This window comes from Nuphar pumila, chromosome 9 (assembly GCF_984573655.1).
Source record: "Nuphar pumila chromosome 9, dmNupPumi1.hap1.1, whole genome shotgun sequence".
In the NCBI taxonomy this organism is placed as follows: domain Eukaryota; kingdom Viridiplantae; phylum Streptophyta; class Magnoliopsida; order Nymphaeales; family Nymphaeaceae; genus Nuphar; species Nuphar pumila.
The window spans coordinates 174,567-198,045 of NC_143257.1; the positions used below are offsets into that span (position 1 = coordinate 174,567).

At 41.5% G+C, this 23,479-nt stretch overlaps 2 protein-coding genes across 3 annotated transcripts in view; one reads left to right on the forward strand and one right to left on the reverse strand.

Annotated features, from left to right (window-relative positions):
- Positions 1-19,859, forward strand: part of LOC149828102 (peptidyl-prolyl cis-trans isomerase CYP20-1-like) — a 59,040-nt gene extending 39,181 nt beyond the window's left edge. Inside the window, exons 5-7 of the mRNA XM_090017376.1 lie at positions 632-814; positions 19,409-19,484; positions 19,558-19,859. Coding sequence (XP_089873502.1) covers positions 632-814; positions 19,409-19,484; positions 19,558-19,696 — 398 coding nt within the window. The 3' untranslated portion in view covers positions 19,697-19,859. The remainder of the gene's footprint in view (positions 1-631; positions 815-19,408; positions 19,485-19,557) is intronic.
- Positions 19,860-21,865: 2,006 nt separating this feature from the next.
- The window catches only part of HDA15 (histone deacetylase 15), a 66,772-nt gene continuing 65,158 nt past the window's right edge, over positions 21,866-23,479 (reverse strand). For both annotated transcript variants that reach the window (XM_090017378.1, XM_090017377.1), the window contains exon 17: positions 21,866-22,155. In XM_090017378.1, coding sequence (XP_089873504.1) covers positions 22,004-22,155 — 152 coding nt within the window. In that variant the 3' untranslated portion in view covers positions 21,866-22,003. The remainder of the gene's footprint in view (positions 22,156-23,479) is intronic.

Genomic DNA, 23,479 nt, shown 5'->3' on the forward strand with positions numbered 1-23,479 from the left:
ATGTCGAGTAACTGTCACTTTGTAGTGTTATTTTGTAGAATGATCCTCCTGTTGCCATGGATCACTCTTGCCACTTTTATATGTCCTCCAGGTGCCTTCCATTGACACTCTTGATGCTGCTTTTGCATAAGCTTCCCGAAATATAAGTAGTACATACTTGTGGAAGGTTCCCTTAGTTCATCAAGATCTTCTAGCAACTGCTGACAAATTAAAGATATCGACAATATATCCAGCCATTGTCCATCCAAAATTCACCCCATCTTCTATGCGCTGGCAATGAAAACAAGAGCTTCAGCCTCATCTTCACTAGGAAAAGTTTATTATTTTGAGATTGTTTAAATGGAATCTACTTGGAAAAAATCAGCTTTTTTTAATCAAATGTAGATGAAAATATGAAAATTAACCATTGCATTGCATGTCATGTTTGGTATATGTTGTGCGGCGCGAACCCTCTGTTGCTTTATGTTACTGGTCATGACATGACAAGCAAGCTTCATTTGGCTATTGTGTGTTGAAGATTTATTTAGCTTCTCGCTTATCTTGATTGCTTCTACTTAGTTTGCAATAATGGCTTTTCCTAATGGCAAGTGACCTTGTTTGAGCTTCCAACTTTTGTGTTCAATTGCTGCAGGTGAAAAGGGTACTGGGAGGAGTGGGAAGCCTCTTCACTATAAAGGGAGTTCATTCCACAGAATCATTCCCAGTTTTATGATTCAAGGTGGTGATTTTACACATGGGAATGGAGTGGGAGGAGAATCAATATATGGAAGCTCTTTTCCTGATGAGAACTTCAAACTAAAACATACAGGACCAGGTAGAGTTTCTGACATCTGGTAGAGAACTGTGTTAAAATATATATTGTTGATATACAGTATATATACTAGCTAGTATGTATCATACTATTTAGCTAGTGTATGTATTAAATATATTATATTAAATATACAATGATTTTCTGTATTTTTATTTTTGTTTTTTATTAGTTGTACTACATAGCTGTTGAACTAGCTATTGGGAGTGCCCCAACGGCTAGTCCAACAGCTAGTTTGACTAGCCGTTGGGCACTCCCATCTTCTAGTACAGAATCCCCATTGTAAACTCACTCTTTTGTGAGCTCTATTACGAGTGAAACATTATTATTGTTTATGATTGTTGTTCTTGCTCTTAGTTCATTGTATTGCCCATAGTGGCTGTTTGTATTGCCTATATTGGCTCTTGTATAACCCTTAGTGTCTTGTGATCTTGGCTTATAGCCTCTTGTACTTGTGTTTCTATATTGTTTTGTCATTTCATTTCAAACTGGTTCTGTTAATCCATTCCAAGTAACTTTCTAGGTTTTCCTCTGGAGCTGCTTCACCACATTTATAGTGAACGGTGAACCTTTTCTGCATTCTGTTATTATGTTGTAAGAACCTATGTGCTTATTAGGTTGCAGTTTTTTAGTGCCAAGAGTAGGTTCCTTGTCGCTAACATCTTAAAAGAGTGAATGCCCGTTTACTCTAATGGAGATTAAATTGCTACAACATATGGTAGATGTAGAAATCTCTCGGCTACTCTCTGCTCTTTTGGGGTTATCTCCTGAATTGCTATTTTGTGATACAGCCCACAAAAAAGTGTCAGCTTAAAATTAATTATGATCACTAATTTGTTACACTGGTAGAAGGCTACCTGATAAACATTATAAACTAGAAATATGATTTGTCACCATCATGCAAATAGTTACTGTCAAACCAGTTGATGGCAGTTGGTCAGGTCTCAGAATTGCATATAAACTTATACACACCAGTTCTAGGATTAAAGATTGGCTGAAAGAGACTACGGATGTGGAATTTCATCAAATGAGGAAGGGCTGCTGAACCTGCAAACTATTAGCTCACGGTACTCTTGAATAGATAAAGACAGAGAGGTCATTGTGGGGGGTGGCAGCCTTGAGGAACAAACCAAAGTGTAAAATCTAGGGCTGGAGTGATTCTACATTTTATATCCATGGTTATGTCTAAAGAATACCAGAAATAACCCTACTAATATACAATGTGCTACAATAGTGTCATGTCTTCAGTAATACATTAATACTACAAACTACCATACATGTTTAACAACCCCCTCAAGCTGTGAATGGTGTCATGAAATCCAAGACGCAAGAGAAAAGAGATAGCAGTGCATTTTACCAAAAACAAAAACAAACACAAAAATAGTAATTTAATTTTATTAATTTTTAAAACATAAATATATACAAAAAGTTAAAAACCCATTCTCACTATACTTGCACTCAATACATACATCACACACATCAATGACATCATGCACACACTATACTAACACACCCCATCACTCTCTCACTCTACACATGGCACACACTCTTACATAGGGACTAGCCCAACAACTAGTTGGAGGAAGGTCCAATGGCTAGTTTGACTTCCTCCAACTAGTTGTTAGGCATTGTCCTAACAGCTAGCTTGGTCATCCTAAAAAATAATAAAAAGCACATTGGTCGTCTTAAGAATGACCAAAGAAAAATGAAAAATAAAAAAATATTAAATACAGAAAATCCTAACTTTTCCTAGAAGTATACCACAAGTACATCAATGCTAGGACCCAATAGGTATACATTGAGTATACCTAGCCCATACAAAAATAATACACAATAGGTATACCATTAGTATACCTTCAATACAAGAAGAAATAGAAAAAGAAAGAAATACAAAATAAATATCTATAAGTACACCACAACATACTTAGATATATACAATCAATGCATTCGTTATATCTTAACACACTCCTTCAAACTTGCGGTGGGCCATCTAAAGTTTGCAAAAACAAGATAGTTCTTTAAATGTATCTATTAACCATCTTCATGATAGGACCTTCAAGACATCTTCAAAAAAGAAACTTCGATAATTATTAGATCTCCGTCTATAACTTCTCATAGGGTCCTGTAAAGAAAAAGCATCACAAGACACCAACTACAACAAAAGTGTTATCACAGCCAATGTTTTAAGTATCGGACTATCGTTACTAATGGAAACAACGATACAATACACACTCGTATCACGATACAATTGTGTATCGTACGATACACATTCAATGCACTTTAAAAGGGTCGAATCATAAATTTTTTTGGGGTTTTAAAGACCTCTTGAGGGCCGACACTCATTTGTGTAGAGGCCATTAGAGGGGTCCACACACCATAGGGAGTCGTGAGAGCGATTTGAGGGCCGATTCGATGATAGGATTTTTGCGGTTTGCTCTAATAAAAAATCTCTATTATGATCAAAATTACAAAACTATCTGCTGAAATTAGGGATTTATATCAAAGTAGAAATCAGGCTCCACACTTCAACAAAAATGACATAAGATGATCCAGCATGGCAACGGAGCACTCAAATAAGTGAAAACCGATTGAAAATCGAGTGCAACTATTGGCATGATATTTTTATTTATGTAATATGAAAGTATGAGTCTTATAGCATGTTTTTAATTGCAAGATATTTAATATTTTGCATTGTTCTTGTGAGATAGTTGATGTTTGTTTGATGATGTTTTATGCCATAGAGACATAAATGCTTCATATGTGATTTTATTTGTTGTATTTTGTGCAAAATGGTAAGATTTTTTTTAGAAATTTTGCTGTTTTTTTCATGGTTTTTTAGATTTTTTAGAAAATTTGTATTAAAAAATTATGATTTTTACGATACTATACATATCTTATTGTGGGCCCGATCGATACAGCCTTGATCACAACAAAACTTTTGAAACAAAATAAGTTTCATAGAAAAACTCAAATTAAAAATAAATTTTATAATACTTATTAGACTAATATATGGAGAGATGATGGTCAAACACATAAAAACACAAAAATACAATATATAGAAAATACGAGAAAACATAAAAAATTCAAAAATATAAAATTTTGAAATATAACTAAAATACAATAAACCATTCAAACATGAGACCAAAGACCATTAAGATAAACATGAGGAAAAAAATATCATGACACATTGAAAGTAAAAAGCATTTAAATAACCATAACCACAAAATTTTCAAAGATACAAGAAACCGTACATCAATATCAAATAATATTGACAATCATGCACAAACAATGTTCCAATAGCTTAAGCTAACATTTCATACAAAGATATAAATCATTAATAATTCTACACACCTACAAAAATTAGTCAATATTTAATAAGTTTAACATTAAATGAAGATTCCAAATTCTTTAAAATGTTACAAAAGCTCAAAAGAGTACACAACCACATACATATACCAATGTGTGCAAGATAAGGAAAATGGACTTTTTCAAAACAAACAATTCCCACAAGAGATACTTGAAAAACTCATAAGCACAATGAAAAAGATTTTAAAATCCTTTATACAAAGAAAACAGTTTTTTCTCAATATAAAACTCTAATTAGTAATAGTTCAAACCCAAGATAAAAAAGTCAATAAGATAAGAAAAATGTTTGGTCGCCACAATCAATCAGAACACAATCACCCTAATTAGCTACCTCAAAATCCAAGTGTTCCAACGTGCATGTAGAAAAAAAGATAAAAAAAAATGTCAGCAATAACCATACTAGTGACCATACACCAACAAAACCGGCTATCTAAACTGACAATTACATCAGCTAGAACCAAAAGAGGTGCACATAACTCACCTTACAAATGGCTATAAACTGACAACACTTCAATCAACAAAATCCAACTAAGGTGCACTCAATTCACCTTAAGAAGCAAAGGATAAATTGATAAAAACAACAATTCTAGTTCCAACTAATAATAACACTCAGAAAAGAGGCCAGCTAGGAGCAAAGGGAAATAAAGCCCTTTGGTAAAAACCAAATCAGCCAAAACAATGGGAAGGCTAAAAACCTATGTCACATGGGTGCGGGGATGCGGGACTTCCAAAAAACCTGGGTGCGGAGGTGCGGCAGGGGCAAAAATATAATTTATATATATATATATAATTTTGAAGTTTTAACAGTTTAACATTTAACAATTAACATTGTCATAATATCATTCATCATGCATGCAACCTAAATATCAAATTTTCAATCAAATAAGTAAAGCAATTACATAAATCAACCTAAATATCAAAGTAAAGCATAAAAGAACTAAATTACATACCAAAGTATATCGTGACAAAGTAATGGATGTTAATAATTTTCTTCTTCATCATCAAATGCATCATTAGAAGGAATACTGGGCTCCGCTAAATCCATGTTTGTTATGTTGAAATCATGCTCTCCCTCGAAGTCACACTCTTCTGGGTTTACATCCCAAAAATTGGATGTTCTTTGTCTGCGTTACAAACCCAATTTGAAAATGTTAAATACAATACAAGTATATTTAAATGAAAAATAAGATATAATCAAATAACTAAGAAAGCAAATTAGTACCTGTATTCATCATTGCTTCGCGAAAGTAATCAAAGATTTGAATGAACATATACTAAATACTCTGCACGCTTGCTGGTGAGTTTGTTTCTCTTCATGTTGTAGATTTGAGAATATGTGCTCCAATTTATTTCACAACAAGATGAACTAGCAGGATGTGATAGCAATCTTAATGCAAGACGTTGGAGAAGAGGTGTTTTTGATCTAAATGTTGACCACTATGTGATAGTATCTATATTATCTTCTTCTCTCGCGAATAATGCCGGTCCATATAATCTCGAAGATGAAAATTTTCCAAACTCTTGTGTGACTTGATCTAGAAGATATGCTTCTGGAAAAAGTCTTGTCATACACATATTTCTATGTCTTGATAGCTCTGGGTCTAAATTTGGAGGGACACGACCAATACCACCAACCCGCCACTTATTTGCATAATATTTTGGATTAAGAGAAAGTGCCATGCAATGCAAATGAGTGTTGCTCTTATTCCATCTTCTGACTAAAATTGAATGAATATGATTAAAAAAAATTTAATCATCCAATGCAAAAAAATTTCCTTCATGCTTGAAAACTTTAGCTTGTATTTTTTCAATCATAATATTCCACATTTCATAAACTCTGTGAAGCATGGGCTCATCCTTATCAACTTCTCTTAACATTTCCCAAATAGGTTGCGTAAATTGAAGGAAGTATACCACTATGTCCCAAAACTCATCATCAAGAATGAATTTTTTAATTTCTTGAGCCTTGATATCATCATTAGCATGATAGAATGTCCAATTTTCATCAATCACCATGTTAATTAAAACATTCTTCACTCTTTTAATCTTCATCATCATCACAATGATGGATGCAAAACGTGTTTCAGCGACCTTCAACAATTTCAAATCAGAATGCCTACTAAATATAGTATTAACACGATGGTGGTTAAGAACAAAATTCCTAATGCTTTTGACATTTATTTCTAAATTTTCAATCCATGAACATAAAGCATATGCTTGTGAATTTTGTTCTTTTTTGGGGTTACACATGCTCATTAGGACTAGATTTAAGCCCTGTGCTACACAGGGTGTAAAACACAGTTTAAAAAAAATAAAAAATAAAGAGATCGGACTCGGGTCGGGTCCGGATCCAACCCGTGCCCAGCCCCTTGAAAACTCCTTTTTCAGAGGGGCTGGCAGCCCACGGCAGGGGGGTCTCCAGCGACACAGGGGGCGGGCCCTGTGTGCGCCCCCTCCTTATTAAAGGGCGAGGGGAAAGGGGGGGGGGCTTACGAAGCTCCACCGACCTCCGACTCTCTCTTTCGTCTCTCGTCTCTCTCCCTTCTGTCTCTGCTCTCTCTCCCTTCGACTCCATCTCTCCCTCGTTCCCTCACTCTCCTCCCCTGCGAGCCCCGCCGGCGACGTCCCCTTCTCCGACGAGCTCCCTTCACGGCAGCCACTCCCTGGCGACCTCCTTCCCCTCGGCAGCCCAGGTAAACACCCCCCCTCTTTTCTTCCGTTGGTTCGCCGGAAGGCCGGCAGCCCCTGCCGAGCCTTCCTCCTCTTTTTCGACAGGCAAGGGGCTCCGCCCCCTTGCTTTCCTCTTTTTCGACAGGCAAGGGGCTCCGCTCCCTTGCCTTCCTCTTTTTTTGACAGGCAAGGGGGCTCTGCCCCCTTGCCCTCATCTTCTTAGCAGGCAGGGGGCTCCGCCCCCTGCCCTTTCCACCATTCCGGCAGGGGCCATGGCCCCTGCCCTTCCCTTTCATGTAGGGGCCGATGGCCCCTACCCTTCTCCTTAAGAAAGGAGGCAGGAGCCGAAGGCTCCTGCCTCACCACTCAAAAACCGAGCAGGGGCCAATGGCCCCTGCCCCTCTTTTAACCGACAGGGGCCAGAGGCCCCTGTCTCTTTTTCTGTCGAGCAAGGGCTCGGCAGGTGCCTTTGGCCCCTGCACTCTCCCCCACCCTATTCATTTCCTTGGCAGGGGCCTTCGGCCCCTGCCCCTTTCTTTTGAAAAGCTGGCAGGAGCCGAAGGCCCTTGCCCCTCCTTTTGAAGACTCCGCAGGGGCCACCCCTGCCCCTCTTACTGTTTTCACGGCAGGGCTCTGCCCTCCTTTAGGTATCAGGCAGGGGCCGATGGACCCTGCACCCATCTCCTTTAACGGCATGGGCCATTTTTTCACTGACGCAATACCTATATTCATTTAATGCATGCTAAACTACGTACTTTTGCAGTGTTACGCAACGGAGCCCGTTCGCGCCCCGCGAACTAAACCGACAATCACTTACGCTCGTAGACGACCTCCTTCTCGCAATACCCCAAGGTAGGAGAAGTTGCACAAGGACTTAAATAATTAAATCAAGCTTAAATAATTAAAGATTGAAAGGACTTAATGATATATTTATATACATATACATATATAAGTACACTTTTAAATCAAGGATGCGGTTTCGCGATCCTTGTCCTTTGCTTTCGCATTTCCTATTTCTGTTGTTGTCGCGCTTTGCGCACATGCTTTTGTTTTAGCAATTACTACTTACTGTCTTTTAATTCAAGGACGCGGTTTCGCGATCCTTATCCTTTGCTTTCGCATTTCTTGTTTCAGTTTGCCATCGCGCTTTGCGCCCAGGCTTTTACTTTCGTATTTACTGCTTACTGTCTTTTAATTCAAGGACGCGGGTTCGCGATCCTTGTCCTTTGCTTTTGCATTTCCTGTTTCCGTTTGCCGTCGAGCTTCGCGCCCAGGCTCTTGCTTTTCACATTATTGTCTCTCGTTTTTGCCTTGCCATAGACTCAGTGTATTCGGGAGGAATACCTATTCTACTTTTTACCCGATATGTTTCGGGAAAACCCTTGATCTGGGGCAAGATCAAGTTGTTGGGTGATGGGTTCATTTGTGAAGCCCATTTACCAAAACCAGTGTCGTGACTTGCATAGCACCTAGACATTGTGTCATCAGTTGTCAGATTCGAGAAAATCACAAGCCATATGTTGGCAAGTTGTGTGTCGTTTCGAAAGATTTGAAATGTTAGAATAGCTTTTTAAAAACATTATATCTTTGCGAAACACACTCCCGAGGCTCCTATTAAGGACCTGTACCCCTTTCCTCGTAAGTGTGCTCTTAAACATGCGAGGCATGTTAGTACTACGACGACTGGATGAGAGAGTCTTATGACCTCGATTAGTGCTTTGTGCGCGTTGTTGAAAAAACATATAAAAAAAATGAGATCACCTTCATAGGCAAGATGCTCATTTCGGTCTAATGGACCAGAGCATGAAGAATGAGGCAACGGCTAAGAAATCTCGTCGCGCTCAATTCAACCTAGCTTCGTCAAGAGAGAGGACGAAGGGTACCAGTCATCGGAGGTTAGGGGGGGGATATGGGCTACATAAGTTAGCCTAACAATTCTGCAGAAGTTGGATGCATCCCTATCAGGCCTTGGGGACTTACTCTCTCGACCATTGGTCGTCTCCATAGGAATAGGATTCAGTCAGCCAACCGAGGTATCTTAAAATACTTAACATAATGAACACTCGGCTTGGTCTCGGCTGTTTCGACTCACGTGCCATGTATGTACCCGCATGGCCGGTTATCAAGTAATGACTAAATTGAGCATGCACACCCTTTTTAGTTTGTTGTACTTAGCTTATTCATCCAGTCTATCTGCTTAAGTTTTCTCGTTACTACCTGCTGCATAAATTATCTATGCCTAATTTAGTTCTTTCTGTCATTGTACTCTCCTACTAGTTTTTCGCAAAACTAACCCATTTCATGGGTACAAGTGACGATTAGGTGCATCAGGCAATGGCGCGACTGCGAGATGATTTAAGGATCTACTGTTTCTGCTCGTAGTTCTTCTCCTGGACATTTTGGTTTTGATACGGTTTTCCCTTGAGAAAACTCAAATTTTGTACAAACTTGATACTCTCTTTAAATAGAAGAAATGGTTTCCTAAGTATTATTGCAGATCGTCCATGGTAAATCTTTGTTTTCTCGCTAACGTGCCCAAGGTTGTCAAACCTGTCCTTTTTCTTTTAAAGAAATCGTTTCCGCTGATTTTAGAAATAAACTCTGTAAAGAAAAGGAATTTTCCAATTATTTTAAGGAAATTATATGGTTCGAAATTTTGGGGCGTTACAACTTGGTATCAGAACAGATCAAAACAGTGATTCTTGGTCATCGAGCATCCGCATCGCGCTGTAAGTAACTTAATTTCTCTTTTTTCTATACTATTAGACTAGAGTATACCTTACATGAGTATTTGGGGTTTTCTTATTTAAAGAAAATGAACCCTCCGGATGGTGAGAGATTGGGACGCAGAAGAGGCGCAAGAAGAACACGCTGTCGTTCTGTAAGGGGCAAAAGTTCTGTGGTAGGAAGACTTGAGCGTTCGACTACCGGTTCAGATCATTGGACCAACAGACCGCTCCCTCTCACTTTTGCGGATTCGTGGGGCTTTACGCTTCCGGATACCTACCAAGCACCGCTAGCCGCGACATGGGCAGCAGTGCACTTTCGGGAAGGAAGTCGCATACCAAATCATGTCTTAGTTAATCGACACACTTCTCTGGAATCCTCTGAAGCAGAATCCTCCTGGCAAGCCTAGATGGGGTGCGAATTCTGTGGTGAAGAAGGATATACGATAGATAATTGCCAACTCAGGGAAGCATACGATAGAAGGGCAACTGCAGCACAAGATCTGGAAGACACAACATCCTCAGTCCAGGGTACTTATGACACATCATCGTGTGATGGACAAATTTTACCCCTAGAGAGTGCTCAGGACGTCGCTCTACCCACTCTTATGCCTTCCCCCAACTCACCAATATACACACCAACCCCAGACTCACAGCAGTACATATCAGATACTCCGGTAAACACTCCGGCTTCACCGCTGTACATATCGGATTCCCCGGTGTACACACCAGCTTCACCGCAATTCATACCGGATTCTCCGATGTACACTCCGGCTTCGCCGCCCTATGCACCGGATGCCCCGCCACATTACTCCCCCACTACTCCTCTTCACGGGCAAGGAGTCCCGAATGAAGATTTGCATCATTTTCCTCCTCTGCGCGGGTTAAGGCGCACGGGTATCGCAAGAGAGTACTTGAGGAAGTACTTTCATCATCCCTAAAATGAGATAAAACTCGTTGGTTTTTGTACCCGTGGGCAGTTTTTGTTTTTGACTTTTTGTAAGTGCCCTCTTATACCAGCACTGCTGGACTTTTTGTAATCTCTATTACTCGGAAATACGATAACTTTTTTTGATATTTTTCTTCTCTTTCAAGTGTTGACTTATGTATCGTCTGGTTATTTAAAGGATGGTTTGAGGGTCGAACGATGGTTCATCTGACGAATGGTCAGATCAGCGGGGATTCATCATGGATTCCCTGAGCGCATTGGCTAGCGCCATGCGAAATCAAGCGCACAACCAAGTACCTACTCCAGAACCAAGCCACCATGCGGCAGTATTGCTTGAAAAGTTCTTAAAGCTCGATCCTCCAACCTTCGCAGGCAAGCCCGGCCCGACCTCGATGTAGTTGAGAATTGGATATTGGAAGTAGAGCGAGTTTTCCAAGTTTTGGTTGTCTCAGAAGACAAGAAGACTCTTTATGGTACTTTCAGACTTTTGGGTGCCGCCCGCCATTGGTGGGACACTACTCGGAACATACAGTTCCCGACAGATTCGTTTATTCCTTGGGAGGCCTTCAAAAAGGCTTTCTTGGAGAACTATTTTTCTCCTCATGCAAGGGAGAGGAAAAAGGTGGAGTTCTTGGAACTTTGCCAAGGCACGTCAAGTCTGGTGGACTACATCTCCAGATTCCAAGAGTTGGAGCGTCATTGCCCTAACTTATTCGCAGATGATAGGGAGCGGGCGGGGAAATTCATCCGCGGGTTAAAGGAAGGACTCTGACCAAGGGTCCTTAACAGCATGCCATCGACTCTCTCCGCAGCTGTTGCTGCAACCACTCTTCTGACAGAGGATTGGGAACGCTCCAAGAGCACCCAAAGCAAGAAGCTACCCGTTGCGGGTAGCGATCAAAAGAAATATCCCTCAGGCGGTCAAACCAAGCGACCGCCCTTTTTCGTAAACAAGGAAGGTGGAAGAAAGCAATATCCTCCTTCCAAACGTCAGCGTCCTCAGGGCAACCCTCTCGCCCGGTAGCAGGCGGGCGATGTCCGCCCCAAATGCGGACGACCTCACCCCGGGCAAGCATGCCCTCTTCTTACAGGCGGATGCCTGTACTGTGGCAAGATGGGCCACTTTGCTCGCGAGTGCCGCAAGAAGGCGGCTGACGACCTCAGACGGAATAGTGTGTAATGAAATATGCGGAAAAGTAAAGAGTGCACTAAGCACTTACAACATCTACTAATGAACAAACAAAAAAGGGCTAATACCCAAACCCACAAGAGACAACACAACATAAAAATATAAATGTCTCTTATTGAAAGAGAGAGAGCTCTCAAGAGTGAAAAATACAAGAGGGGTTCACCCCTATTTATACACAAAAGGAGAGGAGGAGTGGCCATATGGCCTTAAAAGAAGAGCCACCTAGGGGCTCCCATGGAGTCGTTGGGGGCCCCATCGACTCCATGGTGGGGCCCCTTTTAGGTGGACAAAAAACCAAAAAAATAAAAAGTAAAAAATAAAAAAAGAAATTTACAAAAAGAAAGAAAAGAAACAAGTACCCCTATCGGGTACTTGTGAAATGACTAAAATACCCCTATCGGGTATTTTAGATTATACAAATATATATGTATATAAATATATACATATATATGATTTACATATATTTTAACATAGTGGAGCACCTCTGCTCCCCCGACCACCGCCGCAACAACAACAACATTCTTACCAGGCGCAACAACCACAATCCAGCGGCCAGAAAAAAGCACCGGGACGCGTTTACACTGCCACGATCGAACAACTGACCAAAGGCGAGCTTGTGCAAGGTACCATCTTGATTGCTAACCAAGCAACTTTTGTACTGTTTGATTGCGGTGCCACTCATTCTTTTATTTCCGTAAAATTTGTTGAGCTCTTGCACGTACCTGTAAGTTCGTTAGATAATGCTCTCAACGTCTATAACCCGATTGGGAAGAACACTATTTGTGCGACCTACGTACCAGCTTTGGACGTGGTCTTGGCGGATCAACATTATCCGCCTGTGTTATCCTTCTAGATATGACCGAATTTGACGTCATCCTAGGCATGGATTGGCTGCACAAGTACCATGCCAAAATCTTTTGCCATGAAAGCAAGATTGTGTTATCTCCACCAGGGATGCTTAAGGTGGAATTCAAGTTCGTGAAGGCAGTCCGTGCAAGCAAGATGATTTCTTCACTAAAGGCACAACATTACCTGAGAAGGGGATGCACTGCCTTTTTAGTCAGTGTCGTCGAGTCCGAGCCGACGCAAGTTTCGATTAGAGATCTGGAGGTGGTTCGGGATTTTCCGGACGTCTTCCTAGAGGAGCTGCCAGGACTTCCCCCACCACGAGAGGTTGAATTCAACATCGAGTTGCTACCGGGTACTGCGCCAATTTCTAAAGCTCCATACCGTATGGCGCCAGTCGAGCTCGAGGAACTCATGAAGCAACTACAGGAGTTAATGGATTTAGGATTCATTCGCCTTAGTGTCTCACCTTGGGGAGCTCCTGTTTTATTCGTTAAAAAGAAAGATGGATCATTGCGGTTGTGCATCGACTATCGAATGCTCAACCAGGCCACGATATCCGTTATCGCGTATCGAAGATCTGTTCGATCAACTGCGGAATGTCAAGATTTTCTCAAAGATCGACCTTAGGTCAGGATACCATCAACTCAGAATTAAGGGATATGATATCTCCAAGACGGCTTTTCGAACCAGGTATGAGCATTTCGAGTTTACTGTCATGCCTTTCAGACTCACCAACGCGCCTGCAACCTTCTTGGACCTCATGAACCGTGTGTTTAAACCCTTTTTAGACACCTTCGTCATCGTGTTCATCGATGACATCCTGGTGTACTCGGAGACCTGGGATCAACATCGCGAACACCTGATCATTATTTTGGAAACCTTGCAGAAGGAGCGTTTGTTTGCTAAATTCTCTAAAAGCGAGTTTTGGCTCAAGGAGGTTATGTTTTTGGGACATGTTATATCCGAGAAAGGCGTATCCGTAGATCTTGCCAAGGTGGATGCCGTACTAAATTGGCAACAACCGAGGAATGTTCGTGGCATCAGAAGTTTCCTTGGATTAGTTGAATATTATCGAAGATTTATCCAAGACTTTTCCAAGATCTCTCTACCTATGACAAAGCTGCTAAAGAAGGAGGCTAAGTTCGTATGGGACGGTTCGTGCGAAAACAATTTTCAGTTGCTGAAGGAACGACTTACTACCGCTCCTATCTTGGCCTTGCCTTCAGGATAAGGCGGCTTCGTGATTTATACTGACGCTTCCGGGACAGACTTGGGCTGCGTCCTAATGCAGAAACGCCTCGCGACAACTTAAGATTCATGAGAAGAATTATCCGACTCATGACTTGGAATTAGCGGCTGTGGTGTTCGCATTGAAGATTTGGTGACACTACTTGTACGGGGAACAATTCGAGGCTTTTACGGATCATAAGAGCCTCAAGTACTTGTTTTCACAGAAGGAGCTAAATATGAGGCAACGACGGTGGCTAGAATTTCTCAAGGATTACGATTTCACCCTTTCCTACCATCCAGGAAAGGCGAACGTGGTAGCTGATGCTCTCAGCCGTAAGGCTTCTAGCATTTCCGTCAACCTATTATACGTTGGTTGGAAGTTGATTGAGGATTTGGTTTCATGGAAACCGTTTGGAGTCTCATCAAATTCTATCAGTCTTTCTAATCTGATAGCTCAACCTGAGCTATTAGCCAAGATCCTTGCTGGGCAAAAGACTGATGCGCAGTACGAGAAACTGAAGGCTCGTACACAGCAGACCGATACTCCTTTCCGACTTAAGGACGATGGAAGCATTTGGCTCAAAAATCGTCTTTGGGTCCCAAATGATCCCGTTTTGAGAGACGAAATTCTCGAAGAGGCCCATAAATCGAAATATACGATTCATCCAGGAGGCACGAAGATGTTCAAAGACTTGCAACACCGGTATTGGTGGAGCGGGATGAAGCGAGACGTGGCCGAATACATCTCTAAGTGTTTGACTTGCCAGCAGATTAAGATCGAGCATCAACGACCTGACGGAGTGATGCAGCAGATGGAGATCTCACAATGGAAGTGGGAAGACATCACTATGGACTTTATCGTCGGTTTGCCAAGGACACGAAGAAAGAACGATGCGATTTGGGTGATCGTTGACCGACTCACCAAATCGGCTCATATCCTTCCTATCCGTATTAGTCAGTCCTTAGGCAGTTTGGCGGATCTCTACATTCGTGAGATTGTGATGTTGCACGGTGTTCTGGTATCTATCATCTCCGATCGTGATCCGAGGTTTACCTCGAGGTTTTGGGGACAACTTCAAATCGCTTTGGGTACGAATTTAAAGTTCAGCACCGCTTTTCATCCTCAGACAGACGGACAGTCTGAACACACAATTCAGACTTTGGAGGACATGCTGCGTGCATGCATGATGGACTGGAAGGGAGAATGGGATTCTCATACCAGTCTGGCCGAATTCGCGTACAACAACAGTTATCACGCTAGCATCGGGATGGCCCCTTACGAGGCCTTGTATGGAAAGCCCTGTCGTTCGCCTCTCTACTGGGACGAGGTTGGCGAGCGAAGGATGGAATCTCCTTTAGTGCTACAACACTACACTCAGCAGGTGCAGATGATACGAGAGCGACTCCGTACTGCACAGAGTCGGCAGAAAAGTTACGCGGATCATCGTCGTCGAGAGCTCACCTTCTCGATAGGAAATATGGTTTTTGTTAAGGTATCTCCCACAAAGAGCGTTTTTCGTTTTGGGAAAAAGGGAAAGCTAAGCCCTAGATTTGTCGGACTGTTCGAGATCTTGGAACGGATTGGTGAAACAGCGTATCGTGTGACTTTACCTCCTCAGTACGCTCAGATCCATAATGTTTTTCACGTATCCATGCTTCGGAAATACGTTCACGACCCATCTCACATCATCCATTATGATGATGTAGACTTTCAGAAGGATTTGTCTTTCGAGGAAAGACCAGTCGAGATCGTTGATCCTCGAGAGCAAGTGCTTAGATCAAAGACGATATCTCTTCTAAAGGTGCGTTGGAAGCACCATGGAATAGAGGAATGTACTTGGGAGCCTTACTCTGCTATTAGGGAGAAATACCCTGACTTGTACCTTGATCGATAAGTTCAATTTAATTTCGAGGACGAAATTATTTTAAGGAGGGTTGGATGTAAAACCCAGTTAAATTTTTTTTTAAAGAGATCGGACCCGGGTCGGGTCCAGACCCGACCCGGATCCAACCCGTGCCCAGCCCCTCGAAAGCTCCTTTTTCAGAGGGGCTGGCAGCCCACGGCAGGGGGGTCTCCGGTGACACAGGGGGCGGACCCTGTGTGCGCCCCCTCCTTATTAAAGGGCGAGAGAGGAAAGGGGAGGGCTTACGAAGCTCCCCCGACTCTCTCTCTCATCTCTCATCTCTCTCCCCTCTGTCTCTGCTCTCTCTCCCCCCGACTCCATCTCTCCCTCGTTCCCTCACTCTCCTCCCCTGCGAGCCCCGCCGGCGACGTCCCCTTCTCCGGCGAGCTCCCTTCATGGCAGCCACTCCCTGGCGACCTTCTCCTCGGCAGCCCAGGTAACCCCCCCCCCCCCCCCCGCCCTCTTTTCTTCCGTTGGTTCGCCGGAAGGCCGGCAGCCCCTGCCGAGCCTTCCTCCTCCTCTTTTTCGACAGGCAAGGGGCTCCGCCCCCTTGCCTTCCTCTTTCTCGACATGTAAGGGGGTCCGCCCCCTTGCCTTCCTCTTTCTCGACAGGCAAGGGGCTCCGCCCCCCTTGCCCTCATCTTCTTAGCAAACATGGGGCATATGATAGAGTACCTAGGGACGTTCTCTGGTGGACAATGATGAAGAAAGGTGTTTCTCTCATGTACATTAGTATAATTAAGGATATGTATGAAGGAGTAGTAACCAATGTCCGCGCTTGTGGAGGTGTGACAACCAATTTTCCTATAACGGTTGGGTTACATCAAGGATCTGCTTTAAGCCCTTTCCTATTTGCTATAGTGATGGATGAGCTTACGAGATCAATTCAAGAAAATGTGCCATGGTGTATGTTGTTTGCTGATGATATTGTTTTGATTGATGAGTCTAGAGTTGGGGTTAATGCTAAGTTAGAATTATGGAGACAAACATTGGAAGCAAGAGGTTTTAAGTTGAGTAAGAGTAAGACAGAATACATGGAATGTCGGTTTAGTAAGCAACGAAGTAATGATGGGAGTGTAGTGAAGCTTGGTGAGCAAGAAATACCGGTGGATAATTGTTTCAACTATTTGGGATCTATCATTCAAAAGTATGGAGAAATTGATGGAGATGTAAATCATAGGATAAAGGTTGGGTGGATGAAATGGAAAAGTGCAACTGGAGTGTTGTGCGATCGTAGAATGCCATTGCGGTTGAAGGAAAAGTTTTATAGGACGACTATTAGGCCCGCTTTATTATATGGTACGGAATGTTGGGCTGCCAAGAGACATCATATTCAAAAAATGAGTGTAGCTGAGATGCGTATGCTGAGATGGATGTGTGGAAATACAATAAAAGATAAGATTCGGAACGAGGAGATACGTAAGAAGGTAGGCGTTGCACCCATTGAAAATAAGATGAGAGAGAATCGTTTACGTGGTTTGGATATATTCAGTGAAGGCCTAATGATGCTCCAGTTAGAAGGATGGAGAAATGGAAAAATATATTAGTTAAAAGAGGTCGGGGTAGGCCTAGGAAGACATGGATGAAGGTGATAGGAAAGGATATGAATGCTTTGAACCTCACCGAGGACATGGCATTAGATAGAAATGATTGGAGGAGAAGGATTCATGTGGAAGACCCAGAATGATTTTCTTTTTTGGTTCATATCTCCGACCCCAATTGTTTTGGGATGAAGGCGTAGTTGTTGTTGTTGTAGAGCTTAGGTGCTTAATGGGTTTTTCTGCTCTTTCAGTCTTTTTTTTGCAGTTCCAACCCCATGGGCATGGTCGATTTATGAGTAATTCACACTTGGATCATGTGTTTTCGATGAAAAAATGATATTTGGAGCCTCAATTTTTTAAAGATTTTTTACTGTTGATTTTCGAACCTTATAAAAACCCACCCGTGTATCGGAATCGAACACTTCAAGATCTGATCTCTATAAAATCAGGTACATAAATCACATCTGTACGGTCAGAATTGAAAAATAAAACGAAAAAACCCATTAATCACGTATCGTTAAGCATATTTCATTAAGCACCTATGCTCTACTCTCTCTCTCTCTCTCTCTCTCTCTCTCTCTCTCTATATATATATATATATATATATATATATATATATATATATATATATATATATATATATTTTGCCGTGTCGTACCCGTACCCAGGTGGCATAGCTTTGAATGCAAACTGAGAAGTGTTCCTCTAAAATACTTGGAAATGCTGTTGGTCAAAGGGCATCAGTGAGGGATAGAATTGTAGTGAAGCTAAAATCTTGGAAATCTTGGTATTTATCTTGGTTATGTACATGTTTGGTAGTATACCAACTCTACTGGTATCCCTCTTTATGATCCCTGCAAAGATAAACAAGAGGACTTCTCGATTTATGATGTCCTTCCTTTGGAAGGGCTAGTCGGTTGGAGCATATTCAACCTTCCTACAAATTTGTTGGGTGGGCTGGGTATTGGGAGATTGAAAAATTTGAGCATGACCTTGGTGGTCAAGTGATTTTGGTGTCTTAGTGCCAAGGAGAAGCTATTTACTGGGCTAATTAGAAGGAATTATGATCGGAAGAATCGGCCATGCACATGGATGTCTTATAGTAGGTGGAAACAAGTCTCTAGTATGTTGCTCGGCTGGGTGGATGTTTTTGAGAAGTTTGAAATTTGGCTAGGCTGGGGCGGTTGCAATTTATTATTTTGGGGAAATAGCTGGCTGAATGGCCGAAGTTTGGCCTTTAAATATTCAGGGCTATATAGATCGACTAGAAAGCCCAAATTCTATGATGAAAGATTACTGGAAGGAAGGTGGCTGGGTTCTTAGGCAGTACTTCAAAAGACAATGAATTGGCAGAATGGTCTAACCATGTGAAGCCTTCAGCAACTATCAAACCCTAAGGTGTATCTGGATGGGGTTACTTGGGATATAGTAAATCGAGGACCTTCACTATTGCTTCATTCTACTGCTCGTCAATTGAATCTTGGTTGGAAATATTTCTCAATATGCAATTTCAGGACCAGGTCCTCCTTCCAGAACCATGAGATTTGTGTGGTTTGGGGTCTGCATCCAATCTAATTTGAAGGGTTTTCAAACGCCTAACAGGTGTATCCTTTGCTGTACAGAGGAGGAATCTTTAACACATTTACTCTTTGTTTTGTGTTTTTTTTTTTTCAGAAGGGCTTTAGTTGGGTCCAATTTAGCTGTTGAAGTGGATGATGCATCGTGGCTTTTCAATTTAACTTTTGTGGTCACCAAAGATTAGGAGCTGCTAGCTATGGCTATTCATTTGATGGTGTTGGTTTTAAATCGGATGATGGAATGCCTGGGGGAGAGGAATAAGCAAAACTTCAGTCACTTGAGTGTCAATTTAGTTCATAGAATTATTCAAATGTGGTCTGTAGTGGCGATAATAGGTGGCCCAGTTTGGACTTCTCTTGGTTGGGACCGTTTTTGCCCAACAGAATGCTTGTTTGAACTTGGCCGGTTACACTTACACCTTGTCACCTTGCACATGCATGCTGATTGTAATCTTCATTATGAATGACTCCTGAGCAAGGTGTTCTAAAGTTCTTGTAATATTCATGAATGTTGCTCTTCCTTAATTTTTTTGCTGCAGTTCTATGTGGAACCCCAGCTATCTGTTCTCTGATACCCTCATGTGTGTGTTGGTTTGCAGGTCTTCTGTCAATGGCTAATGCTGGCCCAGATACCAATGGATCACAGTTCTTCATCACCACTGTCACAACTAGTTGGTATGCTTATTACAGTCTTTCTGGATCAGAATTGACATGTTAAACACTTTTATGCTCATGTTCCTGTTGACAGGCTGGATGGCAAGCATGTTGTATTCGGCAAGGTGTTGTCTGGAATGGATGTAGTTTACAAGATGGAAGCAGAGGGCAGACAAAGCGGCACACCCAAAAGCAAAGTTATCATTTCAGACAGTGGTGAGCTGCCGCTCTAAATGCCTATGGCATGTGACTTTAGGCATCCCTATAGCAATAGATTAATAATAAGTTGTATTGAATTCAACCGCATATGGAATTTATTTGTGCCCTGTTTGTTCCAAACAGGTTTTCATACTCGTTTGTTTGTTGGTGTGAATGACCATTTGTACTTCAATTTCCTCTCTTTTTTTCGCAAAGAGAACTGCTATTATGGTTTGGACGGGTTGATAGGTGTCATGTAGACCGTGGACCTGAGACCATTTGTGTTTCAATTATGATGCCAGAAAATACTGGTTCTCAGTTATTAAGGGGCATGGGTAAGACAAAAGTTGGATGCGGAGGGAGGGCTGTCAATGCTTAAGCTAAAATATGTTAAAATCATTGCATGATTTTGAAGCCGTTTCCAACAAAGAAAAAAGCCTGCATGCTGCACTCCAGGAGCTGATGCCTGGTTCCAAAAACTGTTAAGGGTTCACTATTTGCAAGTTCAAATCCCAATGGTATAGTTGTATCTGGTGGGGGTCTGCCTAACCCCAGCTTTCTCTGTGGAAAAAAACTTTGGGTGTGGCATGTGTGCTTTCAAGCGTGCTTTGACCTGATAATCAGGCCTCTTGATATGTCTCAGATGAATGGGATGCCCCGCCACCTGCTTTTTCCTCTTTCTTTTCGAATCCTGTTGGTCAGCAATGGGTTATTGCTATTGGATTTCTGTTTTAGAACCCATCAAAATTCTATCCTTACCTCTGTTTTCTTCTGAGGGGGCGCACTCTTCTCCCTCTGAATCCTTTAATGTTAAGGGATCACTATTTGGAGCATGCATAAATTAAGGCTTGTGATCTGGAGTCCCATCAAAATCCTTTTTTTGTGTGAATCTTTTGGTGGTGACAAAGGGGCATTGAGAAGTCTGTAGTGTACATTGGGGTGAGGTTAGGGCCATGTTGAAATCCCTCTTTTTTGCCTCGTAGAATTTGGTTTTTCTCTCTGCGTGTGCTTCGGTAGCAGGGGGAGGGACCGTTGTGCATAAACAGTGCCTTTTGCATGAGGGCAGGATCATTGATGCTGAAAAAGATGGCCATGTAATCTTTTAAAGTCTTAGAGCTGGGTGGGCAATCTTGCCATAATAGTGCAGGTATTTGGATGTGTGCAGATCACTCGTGTGGTTAAAGGTCGTTCACACATTTTGAGGACATTTGCAAAAATAACCAAGAAAATTTCCCACTCAATCGTTTACTTGACAAACTGTAGGAGAGGAGCATCAACTCTACAGTGTCAAATAACTCAGCATGGGTCTCTTGGCTGAAAGCAGTCCCCAAGGAAGGGGGCAGATAAATTCTGTTTATCAAAGTTTGACTCATAATGTGCATGGATTGGCTATTCTTGGACTTTTGCCTGCTGATGATGTGGGTGTTTTGCTACTTATTCCACTAGGCAGAGGGGAGCAGAGGGTCACAGGACCAGATCTGAGTTCTATTCCTATTTTTTGATGTTTTGCTGTAATTTTTAGTGTTTTGTAAAGTTACTGTTGATAATAATGGAAGGGTGCCTTCCCCAGCTTCTTTCATCGAAAAAAAAAGCCTGCCAACAGATGTTTACAGGTAGATATTCGACTCATTGGCAATATCCCAGTCAGGTGGTTTTCCATCCCAGATGACCTGGGTGCCTGAAACAACCAGAATCTGTTTGTGACGTTTGAACCACACCACCACAAACCCAAAAAGGATAAAGGATCAGGTCAGAAGAGCCATACCAACAGGGGCTCCTTATAGATGCCATTAATATTGGCGAGCCCTGCCAATGAACAGCTTTTTGTGAGCCACCATTTCACAAGATTCTGAAACCGCAGCGGAAGTGGAGGAGCCAGGGTGTGTTTAATGATCCTACTCTTCTAATTCTTTTCTCCATTATTTTGTCCTCAATGTTATACCGTTCTGCATAGTTTTCTTCAATAAGGGAAGGGGAGGGGGGCTTCCCCCAGCTTTCTCAGCCAAAAAAACGGTGGAAGCCATCCAAGTGGTGGGCATTCAATCCATGACATCTTGGTGGCATCGAAGGAGCCCCTCCCAGTAACAGCGTGAGGAGCCGCCTTGAACAGATTCCAACTCCCCGGACGATTGAAATGACTCACCATTAAACAGAACACTATAATTCGTTCTAATTTGGAAAAGGCCAAAACAATCTGCAAGTGGTTTTGGTTCATGACTTCATATAGACGCAGAAAGAACAATTTACACAAAAAAATTTAAAAAAGAAAAGAGAGTGCTACAAATGATGCCTTCAAAAGCACCATATAGTAACAGATACAGAAGCCTAAGTAATCCCCTGAGTCAGTGGGGCCCAGCAAACACCGTCTGCTGTTTTCCAGCAACCTTTGCTTTTTTACTGTATCGACCAAAGAACAAAGCATAAATAAGCCTCTTGCGACCGCACTTCCACCAAAGAAATCCAGGCGCCCTCTTCTTTTTCTTGATCATCATCTCTGAAAGGGATGCTGTAATGAATTAGCTAATCGAACTCCACATCGAAACTAAGATCAAGAAAGACAACGTTTCTGTTTAGACCATGTATTTTAAGACAAATCATTCCAATTCAGAGGAGCCCATACATCTTAGGACAATTCACAATAAAGATGGACAGCACAAAGTGAACATAACATCAACTTCTACAGAATTAAAAAAGTCATAATGCGATTCCATTATTTGATCAAACATCTAAATGGCCTCGACAGGTTGGACTAGAAAATAAACATTCTTTACAATAAAATGAGAATTTATATCTTAATCTTAATAAAGTTTTCCTTTTGCTCAAGGAAAAAAAAATTATGCCCATGAATTTCAAGTATATTAAATGGCTCTGGAGCAGGAAACAATCAGGCAAAGGCTTCAGAGCCGCTGTTATGTAGGGCCATCAGGCTCATATAAAGGTTGCACTCAAATGCTTTTTAACCAAAATTGACACCAAATGAAGCTGAACACTGGCATCTAGAGTAGATAAAACTGTAAAAAATGTGCTTTTAAGAGACAAATCACGAGTAAAACCACACAAGCATAGGCAGATAAAAGGCAAGCACAAGGCATTTCCTCCTGTCCGATTCTAAACATTTGTTCTTAGGAAGAAAAAGGTATGAAACACTTATACATGTACATTGTGCTTTGGTTCCTAATGACTATGCAATTATATATTCATTGTTGACATGTTCAGAAGGATCAGGGTGCAGCTGTAGAAAATAAATCACAACGTTGTTAGCTGTCTCCAGAATCTCAAACTAGCTAGTATCCTCAAATTTGATGCCCTAACATGGAAATTACAGTGTAAAATCTCATTTTAATGGTATCTTTACAATCCTAAACATCCTAGAAATGCAATCATCAAGATAGTACACGTTATTATAAGAAAAATATGGGAATTTTAATCATACATATAATTCAAGGAGTATTGAAGACACTTGTTCCTTGTTTCATTCCATCTTTTGCATACTGTGTCCTAAGAGAACAAGTGACAAGCTAAACCAGTAAATCCATGAAATATTTCTAGATTCTAGATGTATAAAATTTCCATTATTAAAAGAAAAACAATTTTCACATGGTGGCTACTCAACATTTAAAATAAAAAATAATGACTAGTTAAAAAGCTCAGAAAAAACTGATTCTTTTATAGAATAACACTACAAAGAAGCTGAATGTAATCTAACATACATGAACATATATTCACTTGAAGTCAGTGTATGAATAACTTGATCTAATTTCTAAAGGGATAGGCTAAAAGTGAACTATACATCGGACCAAGCTAGATAAATATGACAT